This window comes from Lithobates pipiens, unplaced genomic scaffold, assembly GCF_037356315.1.
Source record: "Lithobates pipiens isolate NorthernLeopardFrog02 unplaced genomic scaffold, aLitPip1_a1.2 Scaffold_37, whole genome shotgun sequence".
NCBI classification, from domain to species: Eukaryota; Metazoa; Chordata; class Amphibia; order Anura; family Ranidae; genus Lithobates; species Lithobates pipiens.
The window spans coordinates 15,381,136-15,406,747 of record NW_027507825.1 but is presented as its reverse complement, the minus strand read 5'-3'; the positions used below and the strand labels follow the sequence as shown (position 1 = coordinate 15,406,747).

At 44.2% G+C, this 25,612-nt stretch overlaps 1 protein-coding gene across 1 annotated transcript in view; it reads right to left on the bottom strand.

Moving 5' to 3' along the window:
• Positions 1–807: 807 nt before the first annotated feature.
• The window catches only part of PPP4R3A (protein phosphatase 4 regulatory subunit 3A), an 85,794-nt gene continuing 60,989 nt past the window's right edge, over positions 808–25,612 (bottom strand). The window contains 6 exon segments of the mRNA XM_077466753.1: positions 808–1,711; positions 7,279–7,505; positions 8,178–8,368; positions 14,802–14,944; positions 18,007–18,176; positions 19,057–19,215. Coding sequence (XP_077322879.1) covers positions 1,595–1,711; positions 7,279–7,505; positions 8,178–8,368; positions 14,802–14,944; positions 18,007–18,176; positions 19,057–19,215 — 1,007 coding nt within the window. The 3' untranslated portion in view covers positions 808–1,594.

Genomic DNA, 25,612 nt, shown 5'->3' with positions numbered 1-25,612 from the left:
CAAATCAGTGCATTATTATAGTACTGATCTCTGTATAAATGCCAATGATCCCAAAAATGTGTTAAGTGTCCAATGCGTCCGCCATAATGTCGTAGTCCCGATAAAAAAAAAAAATAAAAATAAAAAAAATCACCACCATTACTAGTAAAAAATAAAAATAAATAAAATTCAATAAATCTATTCCCCATTTTGTAGACGCTATAACTTTTGCACAAAATCAATATAAACTTTTTGCTACTTTTTTGACCAAAAATATGTAGAATAAAAAATAGGGATATTTATTATAGCAAAAAGTACACAATGTTGTGTTTTTTTTCAAAATTTTCGCTATTTTTCTGTTCATAGAGCAAAAAATAAAAACCGCAGAGGTGATCAAATACCACCAAAAGAAAGCTCTATTTGTGGGGGGAAAAAAAAGGATGTCAATTTTGTTTGGGTGCAACATCGCACGACTGCCCAATTGTCAGTTAAAGCGACACAGTGCCGAATCAGGAAAAATGGCCGGGTCATTCAGCAGCCAAAACTTCCAGGGCTAAAGTGGTTAAAAAATAACAAACGAGACTTTAGTATCACTTTAAGCTTTGACAAAAAAAAAACCTGGGAACTGATATTCCATGCAGAGCTGCATTCTCCAGTTTTAGTAAATCAACCCAGTGTAATTATTTGCTTTGGTTGATAGTCATTTAACATTCTACTGAGTTTTTTCAGTATAGGCACACATTAAATAAGCAACACAAAAAGAACATTTCCTTAATGAGATGCTCCGGGGCTGCGATATCGGTAAAGCAGGTAACCATCACAACAGAATCATATACAATGAAAAAATTTAATGGTCCCAAATGGAGATTGAACAATTCGGCAGAAGCCTAGGGTGGAGAAATAAGAATATAAAAATGATTCAAAACAGGACACAAAGTGAACACATCTAGAATTCCACTCAAATTTTTAATCAAGAAGGTTGGAGAGGTTTCCCCTACACCTCCAAATGAAAGCTGCAGTTTCCAGGGCAATGGGAAGGGGGTGGGGGGGATGTAAAAGAAAAATAAAATTAGAAAAAAAAAAAAAAAAGACAAAATGTAATCGGCTCACCCCACCGAGGGTTTTAAAACCTGTTGTGGCAATGAGAAATGTTCAGGATGTGGGAATCCTATACAGGCAGAAACATTCCACCCAATCTGAAGTGCTGGCATCCGTTGTATAGCTGCAGACTTTACGGAACGGCGTGTTTTTTTTTCGGAACCTCTCTCCATAAACTTTGGAGCAACTGACCAGCCAATCAAGAGTTCAACAATAAACCCCTGCCCCTGTTGGCTTTTTTTATTTTACTTTTTTTGTTTGTTTTTTTTTTTTTTTCCTTCCCTGAGAAAAGGGCAATGTGTGGTCTACACGGGAGAGTACAAGGCTAAGTCGTCTCTTTGCAACGGTCTTCTTCCCACTCCTGGCGCTCCGGGGGAATTGGCACTTGATGAGCAGAAGTCTAAGTGTTTGTTTTGTGTCAGACCCACCCACAGTGCTGCTTCTGGCTGTGGTGGATTCTTGGTTCTTTGCGGGAGATCAGTTATTTCAAGGGGAGTTGTCCAAAGAAACGCTGGTATTAAGAGCCAAGCCTTGCTTTTTTAGAGATCGGTAGAGTCTCTTCCTTGTCCTCTTCATCTTCATCATCCTCCTCCTCATCGTCATCTGGATAATCTACCAGTCCTACTAGGCCTCCCTGAGAAGAATAAAAATAGGAAATAAAAGATTTTTGCCATTAAAAAATATTATGTTAAAAACTAGTTTTAAATTTTTGGTACAAAATGGGCTAAGTGGGCAATTGTAGGATGTATGAATGAATGACAATTTCAAACCCTGAGGAAGAGAACGCTGACATCAGTTCACCAACAGATCTTCAATATTCTAAGTGAATAAGGAGGCTTGTTTTTTGCAATCTCTTGTGTTCTTTGGATATGAACTTTGCCCCTCCAAACAGATCCTCTCAGGGTTCCATGTCCCTTCTCAACACCAGAGGTCCCTAGACCCCAATATCTTTTAAAGTCACCCTATTTGACCCCCTACCAAAAAAAAAAAAAATTTTTAAAAAAATGTAGCCTTCGCCACCATAAATGTTTCCAAATGTCAATACCTGGCATTCTGCAGACAAGCTGTCATTTTCTGCACCCCAGTTCCTGTTTTCATGCATAAAATGTGAAAAAAAAATGCTAAGCGACTAAACTTTGCAGGAAAACATAGGAACTGGGGTGCACAAAAAATGGCAGCAGATGCTCTGGACTGAGGAGTCACAATGTGAAATATTAGGCTGTAGCAGGAGGCAGTTTTTTTGGTGAAGGGCTGGAGAGCAGTACCATAATGAGTGTCTGCAGGCAACTGTGAAGCATGGTGGAGTTTCCTTGCAAGTTTGTGGCTGCATTTCTGCAAATGGAGTTGGAGATTTGGTCAGGGTCAATGGTGTCCTCAATGCTGAGAAGTACAGGCATATACTATACATACTTGAGTATAAGCCGATTTTTTCAACGCTGAAAAATCCCCCCTTGGCTTATACTCGAGTGAGGGTCTCCTACTGTGTGATGCAGTCTTAACTATTCGGCGGCCGTCCACTGTAACAAAGCCCGCCTCCTCCTCAGCTGTGATAGACTGAACACTGATACAATGCTGGGAAAATGAATCAGTGTTCCGTCTATGACATACTAGGAGGTGCCGGGGCTTTGTTACAGTGGACGGCCGCCAAACAGTTAAGAATGCAGTTGCGTGACATAGCGGGAGACACCCATTGTTTGTAATCAAAAGGTACAGGGGGGCACCGTGAGGCTGCAGATGGGCATTGTTTGCCAGTAGCTGCTGCATTTCCCACCCTAGGCTTATACTCTAGTCAATACGTTTTCCCAGTTTTTTTTGGTAAAAATTAGGTCCCTCGGCTTATATTTGGGTCAGCTTATACTCGAGTATATACGGTACTTCTCCAACAGGGAGGCGTGCGATTGGTCACAAATTTATCCTGCAGCAGAACCATCACCCCAAATATACAGCCAATATCATTAATAACTATCCTTGGTGTAAAGAAGAACAAGGAGTCCTGAAAGTGATCGTTTGGCCCCCACAGAGCCCTGATCTCACAATCACAGAGTCTGTCTGGGATGACATGAAGAGACAGCCGACATCCACAGAAGATCTGTGCTTAGTTCTCAAAGATGTTTGGAACAACTTATCTGCCATCAAATACTGTGTGTAAGTGTACCTAGAAGAATTGATCCTGGTTTGAAGGCAATGAGGGGGTCACACCAAATATTGATTGGATTTCTCTTCTCACAATTTACTTTCCATTTTGTTAATTGGTAAAAATAAACTATACAGTAAATGCTGTGTAAACTGTTGGCACTAAATAAATTCTGTATAATAATAATAAACACTTCTATTTCTATTTCCATTTTTTACAGCATTATTTACACCTGACAAACTTTTGCACAGTACTGAACATATAAGGCGCAATCCCTTTCCCTGATTCCACATATACCACAAGCTCTGATGAGTAGTGCTGCACAGCTGTGGTTCTGGTAACTGGTTTTCTTCACACCTGTGCAAGGCAGTCTCTGCTGAGACTTGGGTAGGTCATAGACGGTGCGAATGTCTTTGCTGTCTACAGCCACTAGCGATAATCCCATTGACCCCTGGCGGAGGCGGGCCACCCTCCCCTCCCCACTGGGAGAAGAGTAATTATCACTACTGGCTGTAGCGGCCGATTGAGATAATCGCAAGCAAATCCGGCAGGCTGGTTGTACCCAAACTGATCAATCAACTTGGTACATTCAGCCTGCCCAATAACCACTTTCCAACCAAGTACATATACAGCGTCAAGGCGGCTCTCCTGTGCAGGATCACGTACATAGAATGTGATCCGTGTCATGGGCTAGGGAGTGCGCCTGCCCCGCCCCGATGTGTTGCAGCATGAACTGGCTACCAGCCGGTCGCCAGCAACCTACAATCGGCTCCAGAGATGACCAGAGAGCCCTGTATAGGTAAATAAGCACAGGGCTCTCTCCTGAACCATGTATGGCCAGCATTATTGAAAACAATAGACACTATGAGGCCTATACTGTATCATTTCTTAAGATGCATAATATCACTGTTATTTAGAAAGCAACTGACATAACTTGCTACTTTTTTGTCTAGCTACTCAGCATTACCTTTTTTTTTTTTTTAAGGTAGCATTGTTTATTTATTTTTTCATAAAAGTATGTAAAGAGGGCGTTGTTGCCATCGACAAGGTCCATAGTAAACGGACTACTTATTAGAGCGACACCAATCTGCTCTCAGACGCTTTTGGCACTGTGCAATTAAAAATGCCCCAAAGTGTGGGCAAATCTAATTGAGCATGCAATGGGGGGGGACATAAAACAGAAGTTGCTCAGGCCAATTTTCAGCTTTTAGCGCTGTCACGCTTTGAATGACAATTGTACAGTCATGCAACGCTGTACCCATGACATTTTTTTCACACAGAGCTCTCTTTTGGTGGTATTAAGTCCCCACTAGCTTTTTTTTTTACTTTTTTGCTAAACATACAATAAGATTGAAAAAAAAAATAAATAAAATTTTCATAGTTTGTTATAAAATTTTGCAAAAAGGTAATTTTTCTCCTTCATTGATGTGCACTGATCAGGAGGCACTGATGGGCACTGGTTAGCAGTACTGATGGCGACTGATCGCAGCACTGTCCGTCACTGTGTGGGACCAATGTGCCTTTTACAGAAGCCTTATGCTGTCAGCAGGAGGAAAAAAGGAGCAGATTAGCAGCTTCTGTTTACATCAGCTGATCACGTGGTACAGGGCCGGGATCAAGCCCTTTACGCCGATCTGTGATCAGCCGAGTCCCAAGGACTTGGTGATCAAAGAGTGCGGGCTGCACGAGAATGTCCATGTACGCCCTTCTGGCAATATAAGCCTGTGCTGTAGCAGTCTGTTGGCTGTAGCACGGACATCAAGTGGTTAAAGCTCAAATCCGGGCGACAAAGAAAAATTATCCTGCGGGAGCTGTGCAGGGGTTAACTGGTCAAAAAAAAAAAAATCAAATCCTCCATGTAGCTTCTGCTTTTCCACACGGTCTAGGATCCCAACGTCATCAAGACCAAAGCAAGGGTGCATAGCCCTGCAAAGAACGCAATGATGCAAAGGAGCAGACCACCAGAGCATGGGGGATGTCATCTGTCAGGGGGGCAGAGGATCACCGTTTCTCCTCTACCCTGGAGAAAATGAGCTGCTAACCCTTGCAGTGCGGGCACAGCCTCAATATAACAGCTAATTGCTTTAGCTGCTTGGAGCTGGGCTTTAGGTGAAATGTAAGAATATATACAAATATTAGCGCAGGGGTTGACAAATTTGCTTGGAATCTAGGAGCCAGCTAAAAAAGTTAGGAGCCAGGTCCGCGACGGCTATCTGGACCTGTCCCTGGCCTGACATGGAGACGAGTGAGGGGAAGATAGCCCCCAGCCCCTCCCCTGTCTCCAAGTCATTGCCCATAGCTCTTAGAGGGACATTTTATTTTTTAATTTTTTTCAAATGACAAATTTTTTTCAAATTGCATTTTAGTGTAAATAAGAGATGTGAGGTCTCTCTGATCCCAGATCTCATATATAAAGAGGACCTGCCATGCTTTTTTCTATTACAAGGGATTTTTACATTCCTTGTAATAGGAATAAAAGTGACACACTTTTTTTTTTTTTTTTTTTAAAAGAACATTGAAAAAAATAAAAATAAAAGTTAAAATCAGAAAAAAAAAAAATTATTTTAAACGCGCCCTGTCCCGCCAAGCTTGCGTGCAGAAGCGAACGCATATATGAAAGCGGTGTTCAAACCACACATGTGAGGTATCGCTGCGATCGGTAGAGTGAGAGCAAGTATTCTAGCCCCAGACCTCCTCTGTAACTTAAAACGTGCAACCTGTAGAATTTTTTAAACGTCGCCTATGGAGATTTTTAAGGGTAAAAGTTTGTCCCCATTCCATGAGCGGGCGCAATTTTGAAGTATGTCATGTTGGGTATCGATTTACTCGACGTAACATTATCTTTCACAATATAAAAAAAAATTGGGCTAACTTTACTGTTCTTATTTTTTTTGTTATTAAATACATTTTCCCCAAAAAAGTGCGCTTGTAAGTCCGCTGTGCAAATACAGTGTGACAGACAGTATTGCAATGACCACCATTTTATTCTCTAGGGTGTTAGAATAATATATATATATATATATATATATATATATATATATATATATATATATATATATATATATATATATATATATATATAATGTTTAGGGGGTTCTGAGTAAAGGGAAGGAGATGGAGCTTCCCCTGCCTGCCAGCCTATTAGCATTGCTGGTTGTAATTCCAACGGCCACCACAAGAGGGCGCCAGATTCCAGAAGGAACCATAGGATCGTAGAAGGCCTCAAAGCCAGTGGCTCAATTACCGGCCGCCGGGGGGTCCGCGGTGACAGGATACCCCCAGCTGTGATGCCCCAAGCGCCAGGCCGCTATTTCTAGTCGCAAATGCGACCTGGCGCCCGGGTTTTGTCGAGCCCTGTATTAGCATCTCATCTTGCACTACAATAATGCAAATCTCAACTTTCCCTCTGAAAATTTAAGCTTATATAATGTGATGAGCAGCTTCACTGACCAATAGGGAGGCTCAAGAGACTGGCAGGAAAAGGGCATAGCTTTTACTTGCCTTCCCTATTGCTCTGCTACAGTGCTTTTACTCAGGCAGTAAAATCCTGTGTAAGCTCTGTGTTAGAGATAACAGGTTTGGAAGCACCCTCCTCCCCTGTTTATAGCCCGACAACTGGTTGACCAGCCCTGTGCATCCATGGGAGGAGGAATCTCACTGCATCATGTGAAGCAGCAACTACTTGCAAATGCACTGCAGGAGCAATGGAGAAAGTAGGGAAGCACAGAGATGAGATAGAAACTCAGTCCAGAATTAACAGTTTAGAAAGCTGGCCATACATGGATCAAAGTTTGTCTGGTTCAGCAGGGACCAAACAATTGTTAATTTATGTGTGTCCATGCCTGCTCGATAGAAATCGATTGTTAACTGTTGCTGATCAACTTTTGTCCAACAGGCTTGTTGTAAAAAATGTCTTGATCAGCCAGCTGCAGCCACTGATCAGTGCAAGCTGCACTGAAGCTGCATTTCCTCACCTTAAAAAAAGAAAAAAAAAAAAAAAAAAAGTGGTTTGTGTGTTTACACAGGGAGAAAACATCAGTGACATGCCATGCTACAGTCATATTTACCTTTGTAGTAATAGCTGCCGTCTGAGGTGTGCTTTTGGAAACGGACCCTGGAGAACCGGGTGAGCCGGGAGATCCAGGCGAGGTGGGGGATCCCGGTAAACTGCTTGCTGTTGATTGGCTGGTGAGGGTTGTCTTTGTCCCTCCAGAAAAGGAAAGTTTAAAACTTGGACTCTGTCGGCCAGTGAGGCTGGTTTTCAGAAGAACCTCCTTCTCTTCGCTCTCCTTCACTGGAAATCAGAACATATCGGGATCCATGTTTTAATAGAACATATCGGGGGTTCATGTACTAACCACCAATTCTTAACACCCCTCATTTCCCTTAAATATAGTTATGCACTGTGTAAACAAAATAATTACTTTCACAGAGGTCCAAAGCTTTGTACAGGATGTCACAGAGCTAAATGCAAATCTTATGAAAGTGATAGTTAGTGAAGCTCATCCCTAGGCAGCGTTAACACAAATAACCTCAACACCCCAAATTCCACTCAGCAGTCAGATAGGCAGCTTCTACCTGAAGAGTTCAAGACCGTAAAATTTGCTGCATACCAAACCCCATCTGAAACCTAAAAATCCTTTCCTAAAAAGGTGCCCGTGTTATAGGAGCAGTATGCAGGGTGCAAGAAAAAATTGCAAACGAGGGGGTGGCGACAAGACCAGTCCCCCTACACAAGTAGAGAGCAACAGTGAGCGGTCTTTATTACAGGAAGTCTCACACTGGATTACTGCACAGATCTGGAAGAAATACACAAAGCTCACAGAGATTCAAGAAGAATACATATGAGGAATGCACTCAAGACAATATATTCTCATCCTGGAATTCAGCTTTAATCACTTCCTCTTCTTATAAACTAAAAATACACATAGCCAAGTTCCTCAAAGCATAATCAGATAACACTCACACTTCTTTCTTTCCATGAACTTGCTGATAGGATCCATTAGATCCTCGCTGTTCTTTATTTTGTCGGAAGGAAGCACGATTGGATCTCCGTCCTCCAGGTCGTCATCGTCCGTGTTAAACCACATCTCTTCCTCATCCTCTAAGGAGCGTGCATCCCGCCGGTACCGATGATTCCGGAGGATAGATCGCATGCTGTGGGTGGAGAAAGTGGATGAAGCAATTCAGACAGACAAGGCCAACAAATGTGCCACACCTTAAAACAGTGGTCATCAACCCTGTCCTCGGGGCCCACTAAGAGTCCATTCACACAGGGGCAACATGACTTCCAGCGCGACTTTTGGAGGCAACTTGGACACGACTTGAGTATGAATAACAGCGCCACAGTGGTGTAGTGGTTAGCACTCTCACCTAGCAGGAAAAAGGGTCGCTGGTTTGAATCCCAACCACGACACTACCGGCCTGGAGTTTGCATGTTCTCCCTGTGCCTGCGCGGGTTTCCTCCGGGTACTCCGGTTACCCCCCACACTCCAAAGACATGCAGGTAGGTTAATTGGCTTCTGTCCCAAATTGGCCCTAGTATATGAATGGGGACCTTGGATTGTTGGATCCTTGAGGGTAGGGACTGATGTGAGTGTGCAATGTACAGGGATAGGGACAATTGTAGACACTCTCTCAGGTTGAACTGGATGGACTGGTGTCTTTATTCAACCTTACTATGTAACTTGGAGCAACTTCAACACGACTAAGTTGCCCCAGGCCAGGCGACTTTGGCCAATCTGAGAATAATCAGCTCTCGAGGGGGAACTCCATGCCAGATTTTAAACAAAAACCCGGCATGGGTTCCCCCTCCAGGTGCATACCAGGCCCTTAGGAGTGGGGGTTCCCCCAAAATCCATACTCTTATCTGACCACGCAGCCCGGCCGGTCAGGAAAGGGGGCGAGGATGAGCAAGCGCCCAGCACCCTCCTGAACCATACCAGACCGCATGCCCTCAACATGGGGGGTGGGCACTTTGGGAAGGGGGGGGGGGGGCGCTCTGCAGCCTCCCCACCCCAAAGCACCTTGTCCCCATGTGGAGGAGGACAAGGACCTCTTTCCGACAACCCTGGCAGTTGGTTGTCGGGGTCTGTGGGCAGGGGGCTTATTGGAATCTGCTATCTTCTTGCAGCTCTTTTAGTAGCGGAGGAGCCCCGTCTTCTCCGTCCTCCTTTCGATGTTGACACAACGCTCTCTTCCGCTGTAATAGCTTGTGCGACGTGCACTGCAACTTATATTAGGTATGGGGCGTGGTCACGGTGAGGTCACACGGTAACCCCGCCCCTTATGACGGCAAGTCCCGGGGCATGCTGGGACTGTGACGTCATAAAGGGCGGGGTCACTGTGTGACATCACCCGGTGACTACGTCCCATACCTATATAAAAGTCGCCGTGAATGTCACATGAGCCATTACAGCGGAAGAGAGCGTTGCGTCAATATCGGAAGAAGAAAGAGAAGAAGGACGGAGAAGACCGGGCTCCTCTGCTAGTAAAAGAGCTGCAAGAAGATAGCGGAGGAGCCCACAGAAGAACCGGAGAGCGGGAGAAGAGGTCGAACAGAGCAGAGAAGTCGGAAGACGACCCCCGAACCCCCGAAGTCGGAAGACGACCCCCGAACCCCCGAAGTCGGAAGACGACCCCCGAAGTCGATTTATAAATTACTTTAAAAACCTGTGTTGTGCTTTTTTAATTGATACTTTTACCCCAGGTCATTCACATAGGGTGGGGGGGGGGATCTGGGGGACCCCTTATTAAAGGGGGCTCCCGGATGCCGATAAGGCCCTGCCCACAGACCCCGACAACCAACGGGCGGGGTTGTCGGGAAGAGGCCCTTATCAACATGGGGACAATGAGCTTTGGGGTGGGGGTGGGGGGGCATGTGGCCTGGTACGGTTCAGGAGGGGGCGCTCGCTCCTCCCCACCCCCTTTCCTGACCGGCCGGGCTGCATGCTCGGATAAGGGTCTGTATGGATTTTTGGGGGGACCCCCACGCCGTTTTTTTCGATGTAATGGGGTTCCCCTTAAAACCCATACAAGACCTAAGGGCCTGGTATGCTCCTGGAGGGGGAACCCATGCCGTTTTTTTATTTAAAATTTGGCGTGGAGTTCCCCCTCGAGAGCTGATTATTCTGAGAGGCGACTGTCACTTCAATATAGATGGAGGTCCGACTTGGAGGCAACTTCCATTGAAAACAATTGGTACAAGTCGCCTAGAAGTCAAATTGAACTAGTACAGGAACCTTTTTTTTTTTAAGTCGGAGCGACAGCTGTAGTGTACATTAAGACGGCTCCATTAACAATGATTTTCTCAACAGTGCGACTTGGGGCGACCTGAAGTCGGATCCCAAGTTGCCCCTGTGTGAACAGGCTCTAACAGGCCAGGTTTGCAAGATAACAAATACATCACAGGTGATATAATTTGCTGCTCAGTGATTACAGTATTCTAGTCTGCATCTCCCCCAAGGTAATATATTAAACCTGGCCTGTTAGTGGGTCCTGAGGACAGGATTTGATGACCACTGCCCTAAAGAGTACAGAAAGCAATACATCTAGAATTTATATGCACATTAGATTAGAACAGAACATAAATAATCAGAAAAATATATTGTCTGATAAATTTATGCAAATAAAATGCAATAAAAAAAGAAAAATTTACATGGTGCAAATAAACCAGTCCTCAGATGATGTGGCTGCATTTTTTTTCTTTGTCACCTGGTGATCCTTCCAGTAACACACCTACTGAAATGGGGTGGAAAAGCGCACTCCCTGTATTTATTTACAAAGGAATAGCGTCGTCACCCTTGGAGAGGGCTGGAGAATACTTTCACCTCTCTTTTCTCACTAATATAAAAGGGGTCCAACGAGCTCACAGTTACTCCTGTTAGTGACAGCGCTTCTTTGCCCTTGTACACACGGTCGGAAATTCCGACAACCAAATCCGAAATTCCGAAACTGTTGTATACACACGGTCAGACGAAGTTGTCGGAAATTCCGATCGTTCAGAACGTGATGACGTTATTTCGTTACGACGGGACTACGTTCAGGCTAGTAGCCAATAGCTTTGGTGTAGGAATTTGATCTGAGCATGCGTGGCACTTTGTCCGATCGGATTTCTTTACACATGATCGGAGTATGTCCGATCGGAGCATTTTGTCGAAAAATATTTCCGGCAAGTTAGAAAATTTGGTCCGACGGAAACAGTCCGATGCAGACCACACACAGTCGGAATATCTGACAAAACGCTCCGATCGGACACATTCCATCGGAATCTCTGATCGTGTGTACAAGGGCTAAGAGTGAGGGACTCTACTGTCCAAAAGTATGGCAGATATCTTCTCACGTAGGCCCATTCTACCTGATCCTGGGAAATCTGGAGTTTCCCCCAGGAATGAACTGTCACTACTTCCTCTGTTTGAAGGTCCCGCTTCACTGTCCTGTTCAAAAAGGTGTTAAGCCCTTCAGGAGTAAAGACTGAGTGCGTTGGTCCCTCCCGATACTCCTCGTCAGGCACTTCCGGTCCAATCTCTCTACCTGGGGGGGGGGGGGGGGGGGGGGTGTTGAACTATGGAGGGACCTCAAACCATTTGAGTTTTTATTCCTATTGGACTCCGAATGGTTGCCTACATTCTCAAAATGGTATAAGGTTATTTTTAGGAGCAGCCTACGCGAGTTGCCCATATGATCTCCGGGACAGGGAGAGTGATCTAGATCGTGCCATATCGGAGAAGGGTTGGGTAAAATCTTTCCTCTTTACATTTAAAAAACAGTATATCATATTCTCTAAGCCCAAAAGCGCAACTCTTGACGAGGTGGTACAGGAATCTGATTCTTCCACACAAAATGCAACCCTCAATTTTGATGTGGCAGTTGAAAGAGGCTTATGACCTTCTCCCGCAAACGATAGGTGTTTATGTAATGTTAATACACTTTTGGATGTACACGTGATGAAATTTCAATAAAAATGAATGGAAAAGAAAAACGCAAACTTTCATACTCAGACCGGTGCTGCTGATGCAGAGAACTTGTCTCCTTCATTTGTGGTGAAACTGCTCCCTAATTAGGGCCTTTCAGAACTCCATTTTTCAGCTCTGCAAGCATATCACAGGCAGAGCCTGCCCAGAAACTCCAGGAGGTCGCCTTTTCTTTCTCTATTTCCTTGATCTATTATAAAAATGAACCACTTCTTGACCACGCTATAGCAGAATGACAGCTGCAGTGCGGTCGTCCAGTTCTGGGACCTGGCACGCTCTGAGATTGATGCGTCCTTCGGGCACAGCTAATCACAGATCGGGGTAAAGGCCCAACCACAGTAGCCCTTTACCATGTGATAAGCTGAGTCCAATCACAGCTGGTCACATGTATCCAAAGCTTGGCAGTTATCGGCATTCTTTTCCTCATGCGCTGTCAACAGTGTGGGGAGAGCCGGTAACTGGCAAGTGTGACAGGGGACATCTGCACTGATTATCAGTGTCCTGTTTATCCGTGCGACAAGCTGCCCCATCCGTCCCACCTGTCAGTGCCCTGCAGTGCTACCTCATCAGCGAAAGAGAAAAAATTACTTATTTGCAAATTTTTATAAACAGAAAAAGAAAAATAATTGTTTTGGCAAAATGTTTGCTTAGCAAAAAAAAGTCAGTAGTGATTAAACTACCACAAAAAAGAAAAAACTATGTGTGAAAAAAAAATGATAAAAATTTCACATGGATACAGCGTTGCATGACCGCGCAATTGTCAAAGTGCGACAGCTCTGAAAGCTGAAAATTGGCCTGGGCGGGAAGGGGGTAAATGTGCCCAGCAGGCAAGTGGTTAAGAAATCAATTCTTCAGTTTTTGCTTATAACTGCCCAAGCGATGATCCCTAGGCACTGGAACCCCCCCCCCCCCCCCCGCCCCTCCCACTATTAGGGAATGGGTGGCGGAGCTTATCTACATCAAGAGAAAGGAGGAGATGATCACCACTATACAGGAACGTGATCAGAAATTTTAGAAATCTTGGTGTGCACAGATTAATTTTGCAGCTTCCTCCCCAAATTGCAAAGCTTCTTGTAACTGAATTTTGAGGTTGTAATCATGTGCAGCTCGATGATCTAGGGTGCCCTACCAGCTGGTTGTATTTCCTCTCTTCCTTCAATCCTCTTTTTCTATTCTATTCCTTTTATCTGATGCTTTTCCTTGGGCTCTCTGCCCCCCACCTTTCCTCATTCCCACAATATAAGGTCAAAATGCAGATCAATGACAGTCATCACAGAGTCGATGCAACCATGCGAACATGTAGAATGTTTGCAAGGTTAAAAACTGCTCTATGTGCACAGTAAAATACAAGAATATTAAAGTGTTATTAAACCCACAACAGGAAAATCAGTCTGTATACGGAGTAAAGCATGCTGGTTATACTCACTGTGGATCCTAAGGGGTTAACCCTCAGCATTGTGTAAAAAGGCTGTTTTATCTGGCCATCTGATCCTCTCCTCCTTCCACTGACTCCAGAACAGGTCCTGATAGTACAGAGACTTTGGAGTCAGGTTGCACATGCTCAGTTTGGTGTGTATTGCTAGAGTTTTTTTTCTTTTTCTTGGGAGAGTGCATTTGATCAGTACAGAGCCAATCAGCACCATCCAGAGGGTCAGGGGTCCTGGATCCTCATAAGACAGCTCAGTGCAGTATGAAAACTCCTCCAAGCTATAACCAGACACTGATAGAAGTCACAAGACTGCTAAATACTGCTGATGAGAAAAGGTATTTAGCAGTTTCCATTTACCAATATGATTGCATTTCCATGTTTTGTGTACTGGGAGAGATTATAGTGAATGCAGGCTCCTGTGTTTAGTAACACTTTAACTGCTCTGTGTGTACAGTAACATGGAAGGATGTTGCATTATTACACAAAATGATCAGCAAGTCGCTGGCTGAATCATCAGCTAAACACACGTGGGACTTACATTTAACTTACAAAACGCCTCCCGATGTAGGGACAATTCCCCCGGGTCCAGACATTGTTGGCTGAGGAAATCTGCCTGGCAATTGTCTACATCTGGAATTTAAACAGCAGACAAGGCTAGAATGTGAGGTTCTTCCCATGACCAGGATCCATTCTACCTCTCTTGCCAAGGCGAGGTTTCTGGTTTCCCTCTGATGGTTGATGTGCGCTACTGCCATGATGTTGTCCAACTGAATCTGGATTGGATGACCCTCAAAGTAACAAAATCCAAAGCTGCATAGACACAGAAGCTACCCAAAATTTCAGGATAATGATTGGGGAAAAGAGACTCCTCCTGCAATTAAGCACCATCAGAGCTGGCAGGAATCCTCCTTAGCCAACAGGCTATGCTCCTCTGTGAGGATCTTTCAAAAAAACAGAAAGGACGGACTTCCCTGAATCCTGGATCTGCCAAGCCAGGGTCAACCTGGTCTCTGGTGCCACGGCAACAGAATATTGTGCTGCAACATGCATAGATGTTGCAATAAGATCAGAAAGTCGCAGGCCAAAATATCAGCTGAACACGTGTTGGATTTGTATACACAGCTGTCAAACAGACAAACATTTTATGTTATCAATAACATTGATAGATGGATTCTGGGTGGTGACAAACCTGTCAAGCTTGGGGTTGTCCTGTCTCTCTCGCTGCTGGTCATATCTCAGTTTGAGTCCTTTAAACGTCTGTACATAATCAACATCTTCCAAAGCTTTCCAGTAATTTTCAATGACATGAGCCGTTAACGACTTAATATCCTCCTGTAAAGAAGAAGTCTTTAATCAAATCACTGAAGAAAGGTCCCGGCAGTACAATTTTATGGGGTTGGATTAGCAGGACATGTAAAGCTAAAAACGGGCAAAAAAAAAAAATCAAATTATGTTTTGTGTCAATCCCCTGATGAAGTCATGTGACAGCGATGAACACGTGCGGGAACACGAGGCACCGGAAGTGAAGTAGGCAAGCTCACAGCTCGTTATATTCCTGTTTGATACTTCTTATTCCCTCATGCCCCATTGCGAGGTTCATTGGATGTGGACACTAGGGGGACTCTGATTCCGGACTAGAGAGACACACCAGTGGAGCCGGAAACGCCATACTGGGAGGTTGCCAAAAAACACATTGAAATAAACCCACATGCTGTTACCTTACAGTGGTAAGGCAAGGGTACATCTATACATCAATCTGCACAGATACCAGGAAGTCACCCATCATCAGCACTTTATGCCAGAGGATTGTCACCAGCACTTTGTAATTTTATGCTGACACTGCTAATATACATCCACTTATCTACTTTGCGCCTTATATGGACATTTATCTTTTTTGCTTTCACCTATAAGAACATTTGCAGCATATACCTATATGGAGCAAACTTTTTTTTTTGTATGCTTTTATATACCTTTTAGGATTTTATCTATTCCTTCAAAATGTATTGCAAAAGTAGTGCACCTTCTTTTTGAGCACCGTTTTTTCACTTCATGTGCACGCCATATGGATATATTTCCTATCACTGTTCTATGAAGAATCATTTAAGTGTTTGATAAACTTTTATTGTCTGATACACTTGTTTTATCCAAAGAAATGGAAGGGCATGCAACATGTTTTCATACTGCCTAGGACTGGATGTATATTGACCTTTGAACATTGCCTCTTTCAACCATATCTTTCATTGAACACCTTTGCACTTTATTACACACAGTATTTAGGTTCATAGCGCAGCACTACCCTCACTTTATATGTTTTGTATCAATTAACCACCTCCCGCCCACCGTATAGTAAAATGTCCTCTTGTTCTGGGACTGAGCCGATGACGTGGCTCTTTACCCATGTAATTGGTTGGGTCCAATCACAGCTGATCACATGTAAACAAAGAAATGCAGTTTATCGTCTCTCCTCACACTGTCAGTGAGAGGAGAGCTGTTCAGTGGCATCTCCTCAAAGGGGAGACCTGTACAGGTAAACAGGGCACTGATCATCAGTGCAGTCCCAGCAGTGCCCATCAGTGCTGCCTTTCAGTGCCGTTTATTAGTGCCCAACAGTGCACTTTATTAGTGCCGCCCCATCAGTGAAGGAGAAAAATTACTTACAAAATGTACTGACAGAAACAAAGACAAAACAAATTTTTCGGTCTTTTTTCGTTTTTTTTTGCAAAAAAATAAAAAACCCGGTGGTGATCAAATACCACCAAAAGAAAGCCATTTGTGTGGGGGGAAAAAAAATGATAAAAGTTTCTTATAGGGACAGCATTGCAGGAACGTGCAATGGTCATTCAAAGTATGTCAGTGCTGAAAGCCGAAAACTGGCCTGGAAGGGGGTGAAAGTGCCTGGTATTGAAGCAATTAAAGTGTATCTTTTTAAAAATGTAGGAGAAGGGTTAGAACTTCTGTCCAGTTCTTGTTGACCTATGCCAGTGGCTCTCAAATCCAGTCCTCAGGACCCACTAACAGGCCAGGTTTTATGTATTACCTTGGGGAGATGCAGACTACAATACTGCAAATCACAGAGGAGCAGATAATATCACCTGTGATATATTACAGTTCTCTTACTAACCTGGCCTGTTAATGGGTCCTGAGGACAGGAGTTGAGAACCACTGCCCTTACCCTATTTTTGTCCTAGTAATCATTGCCACTGTGACCGAATTAGACATCTAAAATTTACGGTGCTCACCAGAGCAGGATGTTAGAAAAAATGTCCTCTTTGACAGATGTCACAGAGTTAACTACTGCAGGTGCACCCTATAGCAGTTTTACTGCTACAGGGCAGCACCTGTGCGCCGGACCACATACATATACGTGATCTGACTCTTCCAGGTAGGGGGTGCGCGCACATGCACACTGCAGGCAGCTCACTTCCGCTGTGATAAGACACAGCGTGAGCCCAGCGGCCGGTACTGCGGTCTCGATGTCAGCCGGCACCTGCTGATGATCGAGCAGAGAGACAGAACAACAGTCTGCCTACGTAAACAAGCCAGATTTCCGTATTGACAGGAGGCACATGTTCCCGCAAAGCAGGGACTAGGATTCATGTCTTTCCCTATTAAAAGCACCTTCCACATTTTAGAAAAGCACAGGCTAGGCAGTGAAAACCTTTGATCTCAGCTGATGTTAACCCCCTTCCCAGACAGTGCCATTATTACAGTGCAAATTATTTTTTAGCACTGATCACTGTATTTGTGTCACTGGTCCCCAAAAAGGGTCAGTTTCTGTCAAAATGTCCATCGCAATATCGTAGTCCCACTATAAGTCGCTAATCGTCACCAATACTAGAAAAAAAAATCCCATAATTTGTAGACGCAATAACTTTTGCGCAAACCAATCAATATATGCTTATTGGGATTTTTATTACCAAAAATATGTAGCAGAATACATATTGGCCTAAATTGATAAAGGACTTTTTTTTCCCAATTCTTTCATTGGATATGTTTTATAATAGAAAATAAAAAAAATATATATTTTTTTTTCAAAATGGTCAGTCTTTTTTGTATATAGCAAAAAAATAAAAAATTATAGACATGCAGTGGCGATCAATACCACCAGAAGAAAGCTATTTGGGGGGGTACATGACGCACGACCGTGCAATTGTCAGTTAAATTAACGCAGTGCCGAATTGAGAAAAATGGCCTGGTTATGAAGGGGGGTAAATCTCCCAGAGGTCAAGTGGGTAAACATACTTAAATATTATTGTACCTCAATGCAAGGAATGCAATAAGGTAAAAAAAAGGTTTATAATCCCTCTAAAAAGCCAACCAAGCTGTGCTGCAGAGCACATGTGCTGATAGATGCTCCATCACTGAAAAACAAACTGAAAACATGTGACACTCACCACGCGAACATATTCAAAGATCTCAATAATGGCGGAGTTCAGGAGATTATAACGTGCTCCGTTATTGAGAAATGTTTTCACTACAGGTTCAAACAGGAAACTTTTCACTATGTATCGGTTGTAGAATTCATCCTTTAGACCAACAATCTTCCGCATAAACCGCAGCGCACCTGTCGGAACATCAGAAGGCATGGTGTGAACGTGTGCTTTGTAATCAAAACTTAAAGTGATATCAAAGGCTTTCGTTTTTTTTTCTCTTCTAAATAACAAACATGTCATATTTACCTGCTCTGGGTAACAGTTTTGCATAGAGTAGCCCTGATCCTCCCCTTCTTGGCTTCCTCCTCCCCTCCTGTCGAGCGTTCCCAGAGCAAGAAGCTTGCAGTGGGGGGGGGGGGGGGGAACCCAAGCAGGCTGGTTCCAGAGCCGGGGCTCTGCATGTCCAGTCACAGACAGCACCGTGGCTTGGACCTGCCTCCTCTCTCTCCTCATTGGCTCACTCGCTGTGACTGACAGCAGCGGGGACTAAGCCAAAGAGGAAAGAGGCTCCCGTGCAGGAACAATCAACGCTTCCACTTTTTGTGAAACAATCCAAAAAGTTTTATTTCAGAACTAGTAATACCCAGCCATCCAAGTGTCCGATTTTGTTAAAGGATAAGTACAGGGAACACTCATCTGGCTGAACTACTATGGATCACAGGAGTGCAGTTCGTTCTGCACTCCTGTGACCGATTTTCAGACTGCGTGCTGAAGTCCGCTGTCTGATGACTTTACAGAGAAGGTCCAGGCTCAGGAAAGATTGAGACAATGGAGCAGCACCCGGCTCATACTCTCACCGAACCGCTGCTCCTGCCCCCTGCACAGCCCAGCACTCCAGTGAGCACGGGGGTAGAGCTGTGAGAACTGAGCAATCTGTGGGGTTTGATCGCTCGGTTCTCAATGTTTTTTGGTTGCCAGTAAAAATATTCTCAGTCAGAATGTTTCTAGGTTTTGACAAGGAAAAAAAAAAAAATGGTGTCGGCAATACCGACACAAATGTCTAAAACTCACACAGGGCCAGAAAAGAATGTGCAGAAGACATGAGGACCAACACTCTGCGCAGGATGTCCTTGTTGATTATGTAATTCTTTATGTGATACGTGTGATGTTCAACACAGAATGTCAGCAGCTCCAAGATCAGCGCCAGCAGCTGTGCCGTCTGGAAGTCATCTGAGGAAAAAAGCAGAATGTGTGAAACCTTGCAGATCAAACACTGAAATACCATTACAGAAGTAAACATTATAAAAATCTGTATTTAAAAAAAAAAAAAAAAAAAACTTAATTTGCCAAATATTTCTGAACGCTGCACATGAGTGATGGTCAACACATTTAATATAGGGGGCATCAAGTATGGCCCCTGATATGACCTAAGGGCTACACATAATATTTAGTGAATGTGACTTTATGGAAAGCTATTAGTAACTGCAAGCGTACTACAGGAGTTGTTGGAAATGGGAAAAGATTTGTTGCAAAGATATGAGGACAAAAGTCCCTTTTAGACGGGGTAGACTCTGCCAAGAAGAGCCGTCAGCTCAGAGAGGAATCTGTCTGCTGATCCCTGCTAAGCAGGCAGATGACAGGTAGCTGTCCGCTCTTCTCTATGAGGCGGTCAGATGGAAATGGACTGCCTGTCCATTTCCATCCATCATCCAATCTGCCATATGGATGGGGAACGGTTTCTCATCAGTCTGTTTTTAGTGGATCAGATTGCATGCTGGCGAGTGTCCATATCTGACATTCATCGCTTCATAGAGAGCTATGGATGGTCCACACGGGTTCTCTCAAAAAAACAAAACAAAAAAATAAATAAAAAATAAATGACAGGCGGACCAGATCAATGCATCAGTACAAAAGGGGCCAAAAGAAAAACAGGATTTTTATAATCGCTTACCTGTAAAATCCTTTGATGTACATCAGGGGACAGAGAGCCATAGTACTTACTATGTGGGTTATAGGGCCACTGATAGGTGATGGACACTGGGACGCTGCAAGGCAAGAAGTGTTCTCCCTTATATAACCCCTCCCACTACTGGGAGTCCTCAGTTTTGTAGCCAAGCAATACAAGTTTATACCAAGAAGGGAGGGACCTCTGTGTCCCCTGATGTACATCAAAGAAAAGGATTTTACAGGTAAGCAGTTTTAAAAATCCCGTTTTCTTTTCTTATATCAGGGGACACAGAGCCATAGTACTTACTATGTGGGATGTCCCATAGCAATGGCAACTGAAGGGAGGGAGACAACAAAAAAGTAGGGCAAAAAGGAGGCCAGATGACTCATACTGCAGCTTGCAGTATACTGCGCCCAAGGGCAACATCCTCATGACCTTTAATATCGATTTGATAAAATCTAATAAACTTATGAACTGAAGACCAAGTCGTGGCCATAGAGGCCTGATGATGCACCACCCAAGAGGCACTAATCGCCCTGGATGAGCGCGCGCTAACATGAGAAGGTATAATTTTCTTCTTTAAGTCAAAACTTGAACAATCAATTCATTTGGAAAATAGTAGATTTTGACGCTGCCTGTCCACATTTTGGACCCTCTGGCAGTACAAACAAAACATGTGTTTTGCGAACCTGAGCGGTCATCTTTGAGTAGACTGATCGCTCTTACTACATCAAGGGAATGTAGTGCCTTGTCTTCCCTAGATTGAAGCTCTGGGGAGAAAAACAAGAATAATATCTTGGTTTAAATAAAAACGTTACCACTTTTGGTAGGAATTGAGGATGAGGACATAAAACCACCTCATCGTTATGCATGATCAAATATGGCTCTTTAAATATTGTCCAAGCTAGAACATGATTCACCTCTTTTTGGGCTGCACTACGTCTCGTGCTCCCCTAGTGATTGATGTAAGCTGTGGCTTTGTCGGACTGAATCCTGACAGGACAGTCCTATAGTCTGACCGTCCAAGATTCTAGGGCCAGACGTACTGCCCGTATCTTCCAAAAAGTTGCTAGCCATGGTCCTCTGAACCTGGACCATCTTCCGTGGATAGAATTTTCTTCCGGGGCTGCTCCCCAGCCTAGAAGGCTGGCATCTAACACTTTCCAGGATACAGGTAGAAAAGATTTTCCCTTTTGCTGGATAAAAACCACCAATTTAGGCTCCGACTTACGTCGGGAGCCAAGCGTAACGGAAAAATCCAAGGCCTGAATCTTTATTCCACACCAACAGAATGGCGTTTTGAAGCAGTCTTGAGTGAAAGCTGCGCGTAAGGGACGGCCTTGAAGAAGGCCACCATTTCCCCTAACAATCTCATGCACAGGCGAATGGAAGGATTTTTCTTTGTTTTGATAAGTTGAATTAGTTCTGCAGTGGAACAGATTCTTGCCTGGGGTAAGAATACCTTCTTCTGTACGATATCTATGACCAGCCCCAAGTACTGTAATCTCCTTGATGGTTTTAAGGAGGATGTTTCTATGTTGAGTATCCAACCCAGACATTCCAGGTAGTTTACAGCAGTGATCAGACTCTGGTTTAGACCTGAGACTGAATGATCTATTAAAGGTAGATCGCCTAAATAGGCTAGGACCGTTATTCCTTGAGCCCTTAATCTGGCTAAAGGAGGTACCAGAATCTTTTTCAGAACACCCGTGGTGCTGCGGCTAAACCGAAGGGCAGGGCCATGACTGAAAATTATGATTTTGTATTTCAAAGCTCAGAAATTTCTGGTGAGCGGGATATATTGGCACATGGAGATATGCATCGATTGAAGCCAAAACAATTCCCTCCTTGCAGGATGGACACTGACAGACTCATCCGGGACAGAGGATTTTGGAAAGGACTGAATGCCAGCCTCTTGCCTTGCGATTATGGTCCTTGGCATTTGGGGTAACAGTTCTCTTTGTGAGCTGTATGCCTGGGGACCCCTGAGGTGGTGTTACTTTGGAGTCAGGCCAAGACATAGACTCTGGATATCTATATGTCATATTAGCAATAGTGACTGAATCATACTATTGGGGGACACACTGTTAGATGGTATATCAACTCCAGCCACCTGTCTGTTGTCATGTATAATGTAAATGAGTCTAGTCTGGCTTGACACAGATTCTAAAGAGTATTTCCCCTATCGTTTTGTGCTAATTAACCCTGCAAATGAATGAAGTAGTACAGTGTCGATTTAGATAATTAGCTCATGTTAAATCAGTTTCTGGCTACAGTTGTATTGTTAGAATAATATGAGCAGGAGGGGGGGGGGCCTCCTCTTCTAATGTATTATAAATACTTGTCATTTTGATTCTAATAAATCAGTACATGTTAGCAGTGAAACAAGTCTCGTTTTGTTTTGTGCTTGGGAGCATCTGATATCTATATTCAGACTGGGAGGATGTGGTATATGACGAAAGCACTCAAGCAGAGCGTAGGGACGTTTCGTTACAGACAACCAATCGGATTGACTCCATGCGAAAGGATCGGATGTTTAAGTGCCGATTTCAGATCTTTTAGATCTAGAATGGGTCTTACATCTCCGTTTGGTTCTGGAAGCATGAAAGGTTTGAATCAAAACCTGTGCCCCGTTCCACTAAGGGAACGTCTGATATCACCGACTGGGATAATAGATGATCCAAAGCCAGAAAGAGACTTCTTTTTCTCTGGATCCTTGGTAACATTCGACCTTAGAAAAAAAGGAGGAGGAGATGGAAACTCTCGGAACTCTAGTTGTAACCTAGAGAAAACTTGTTGCTACCAGATCTTTGAGAAATGCAGGAGCCTTCCACCCACCCAAGCGAACAGGGGTGCCCCTTCAGGAGGAGGCTTTAGCATTCTGCTTTGTGGGCTTTCTGCCCCAAGATCTCTTCTGATGCGTGTCCTGCCCTTGGGGTCTTATCCTTGAACCTGACGGTTGAGCCCGTCGAGACTGCCTTGAGGCTGATACCTCTGGCACATGAGAGGCAGCATGCTTAAAGGAGAAAATAGTTGAACTTCTTATTTACTGGTAAAAGAGAGCTTTTCCCATAAGAGATCCCTTGGATGCATTTTATCCAGATCGTCTTCCAAATAGCTGTTCACCATGAAAAAGGGAACCTGGCTAGGAGCTTTTTTACAGGGTGCTTCGGCTGAACAATTTTTTTCAGCCATACAACTCTGCGAGAATACACTAGTCCAAGCATAAGCCGTGAGGCTTAAATGAATCTTTCATAGCATCTACTGTGAAACAGTGTGTCTAAAACATCAGCTCATTGCTGGGCCTGCTGATCAGGCAGAATTTTAAGTATCTCCACAAACTGTTCCTTAATGGACTGGGATACCCCGATTACAGCAAGAACTGGCTACGCTACTGAACTTGCTAAAGACATATGACCTTTAGAAAGAAGTTTCAATTTTTTATTTGTTGGATCTCTTGCTCACTGAGGTGACTGCAGCATCAATTGCTGGAACCCCCCCATTTTTTTTATAGAAATCCTCATCCATAGGATAAAGTGTGGAGAATTTCTTCACAGGAGCATAATATATACATTTATCCGTTTATCCAGATGTTCCCATTCAGAATACATAAGCTTTTTTTAGCCATGCATGAATAGGAAAAACATCCCCAGATGGGGGAGGTTCTATTGAACCCAAATTAGAGCTGGTTTCCTCAAAAGCAGGCAGCAAAAAAGGTTGAATGAACCAATTTAGTAAGGGAGTACACAAGCAACCTGTCTTGTGATGCTACTCCTATATTAGGATCCTCGGAAGAGGATAAAAATCTTCCAAATATTTGGGAAGATCTACCTGATCCCCAGCCTCCTGCACCTCAATAAGAGGTTCCTGAGCACTAGTTAGGAATCTGCTATGTTTGGCCCCACTATGGAGAGATATCATAGCATCAATCTCCTTTCCAAATTACAAATGGTAGAAAAAATAAATAAATAAACTCTTGTGTGATATATACAGGGGCTGAAGTGTCTAGCGCAGCTGCAACAACAGTTTCCCCTGACGGCTCAATCTGACCAGCCGCATCCCTCTCAGAGGAGGATGACATTCTTTTGGAAATGGATTTAGTTTATTGTAAAACCACTGACCCTTTAGAATCCTTAGAGGAGCAGAGGCACTACCAGCAAAAGAATGTACACTGCTAGGTTATAGTGCAGCGCTAAAAGCTGCTAATACCTAGCCTGGTAAAGTACAATGTGTCAAAGGGAAATGCCTGTGTCACCAACCTGAAACAAGCCATCCTCCTGCTCTGTCCCTCCACAGCCAGCAGCAGCTACACACACAGTGTTTTAACAACTTCCTCCACGTTAGGCCGGCGTCTGATGCCGTTAGCCTGGCCCCCCCTCCTTTCAAAGGAAAGGGTTTTCCTCCGCAATCGGGGGGCTCAGTCATCCTGTGAAAAAGCAGACATGGCGGGCGGGGGGGGGGGGGGGGGTAAATCCTCTGCTGAGCGGCTGTGCAGTCTGTCCCTTTTAAAAAAGAAAAGAAAAGGAAACTGCTTTTGGCATATCAACCCCCCTGAAGGGAGAAAAACCAACATTGGGGGCGCAGAAGGAAAACGAGACCACCATTTTTTACCGTAGGAGGAGAGGAGAAATGAAAAGGCTTCTGCTTTGTTTCCAGCATCAGGCGGTGAGTGCTCAATACAGCCCTGAGTGGTGACACATAGGCATGACAGCATTATACACAGAAGGAGAAATTCCTAAGAAAATATCCCTTACTTTTCCTCGCAGCAGGGTTATCTGAGATAAACCCAATCTTCACCCTTCACGGTGGGCTCCAAAACCTTCAGGAAACCTTCAGGAACAGGGGAACCTCAGGTTACCCACAATGCTGGACCTGCAGCAGCACCCTGCCTGTAAAAACTTTATGTCCTTACTACCAAAAAGTACTGGATCCCAAGGTCCAGCTCTCTAAAAAGAGAAGCATTCACAAGCAAAACCTTGCTTCTTCGGACACGAGGCCCAGGTACCATTCCTTTAGCACATGAAAGAACATCAGAGCAGATCCGGTCTGCATGGCTAGCCCAGCAGGGAAGCTTCCAGTGGAGCACAGCACATCTTTAATCGTGACCAACACCTTAGACACTGGCAAAAAAAAAAACTGAGGAGTGCCAGTAGTGGGAGGGGTTATATAGGGGGTACATTTCTTGCCTTGGGGAGTGCCAGTGTCCATCACCTATCAGTGGTCCTATCCGCCCCCCCCCCCACCCCCATTAAAAAGACATGCCAAGGGGTCGCCTCCCTTAAAGCGAAGTTCCATTTTTGGGTGGAACTCAGCTTTAAGCACTCCTGCCATGTAACTTTTCTTGGGGGGGGGGGGGGGGGGTGTTCTCCTCTCCCCCTCCCTGCAGCATGAATCAAACATGTGCTGTGTGCACTGGTCTGTGAAGCTGCAAGCTGTCACAGTTGAAATGCTGACTCTGGATAGAGGACAGGGAGAGAAGTGACGGTTTGAAAGCCACATTGACCACATCACTGGATCCTGGGACAAGTCAGGAGCTACACTTTTTGTAGCTGCTGACTTGGACCTGGACACGATCTGAGCGCGCATCACAGTGTGACCTGGGGCAACTTACAAGGTGACTTCAAGTCGCCTCCAAATCAAACAACAATCAGCTCTGTGGGAGGGAGGGGTTTGCCTGAG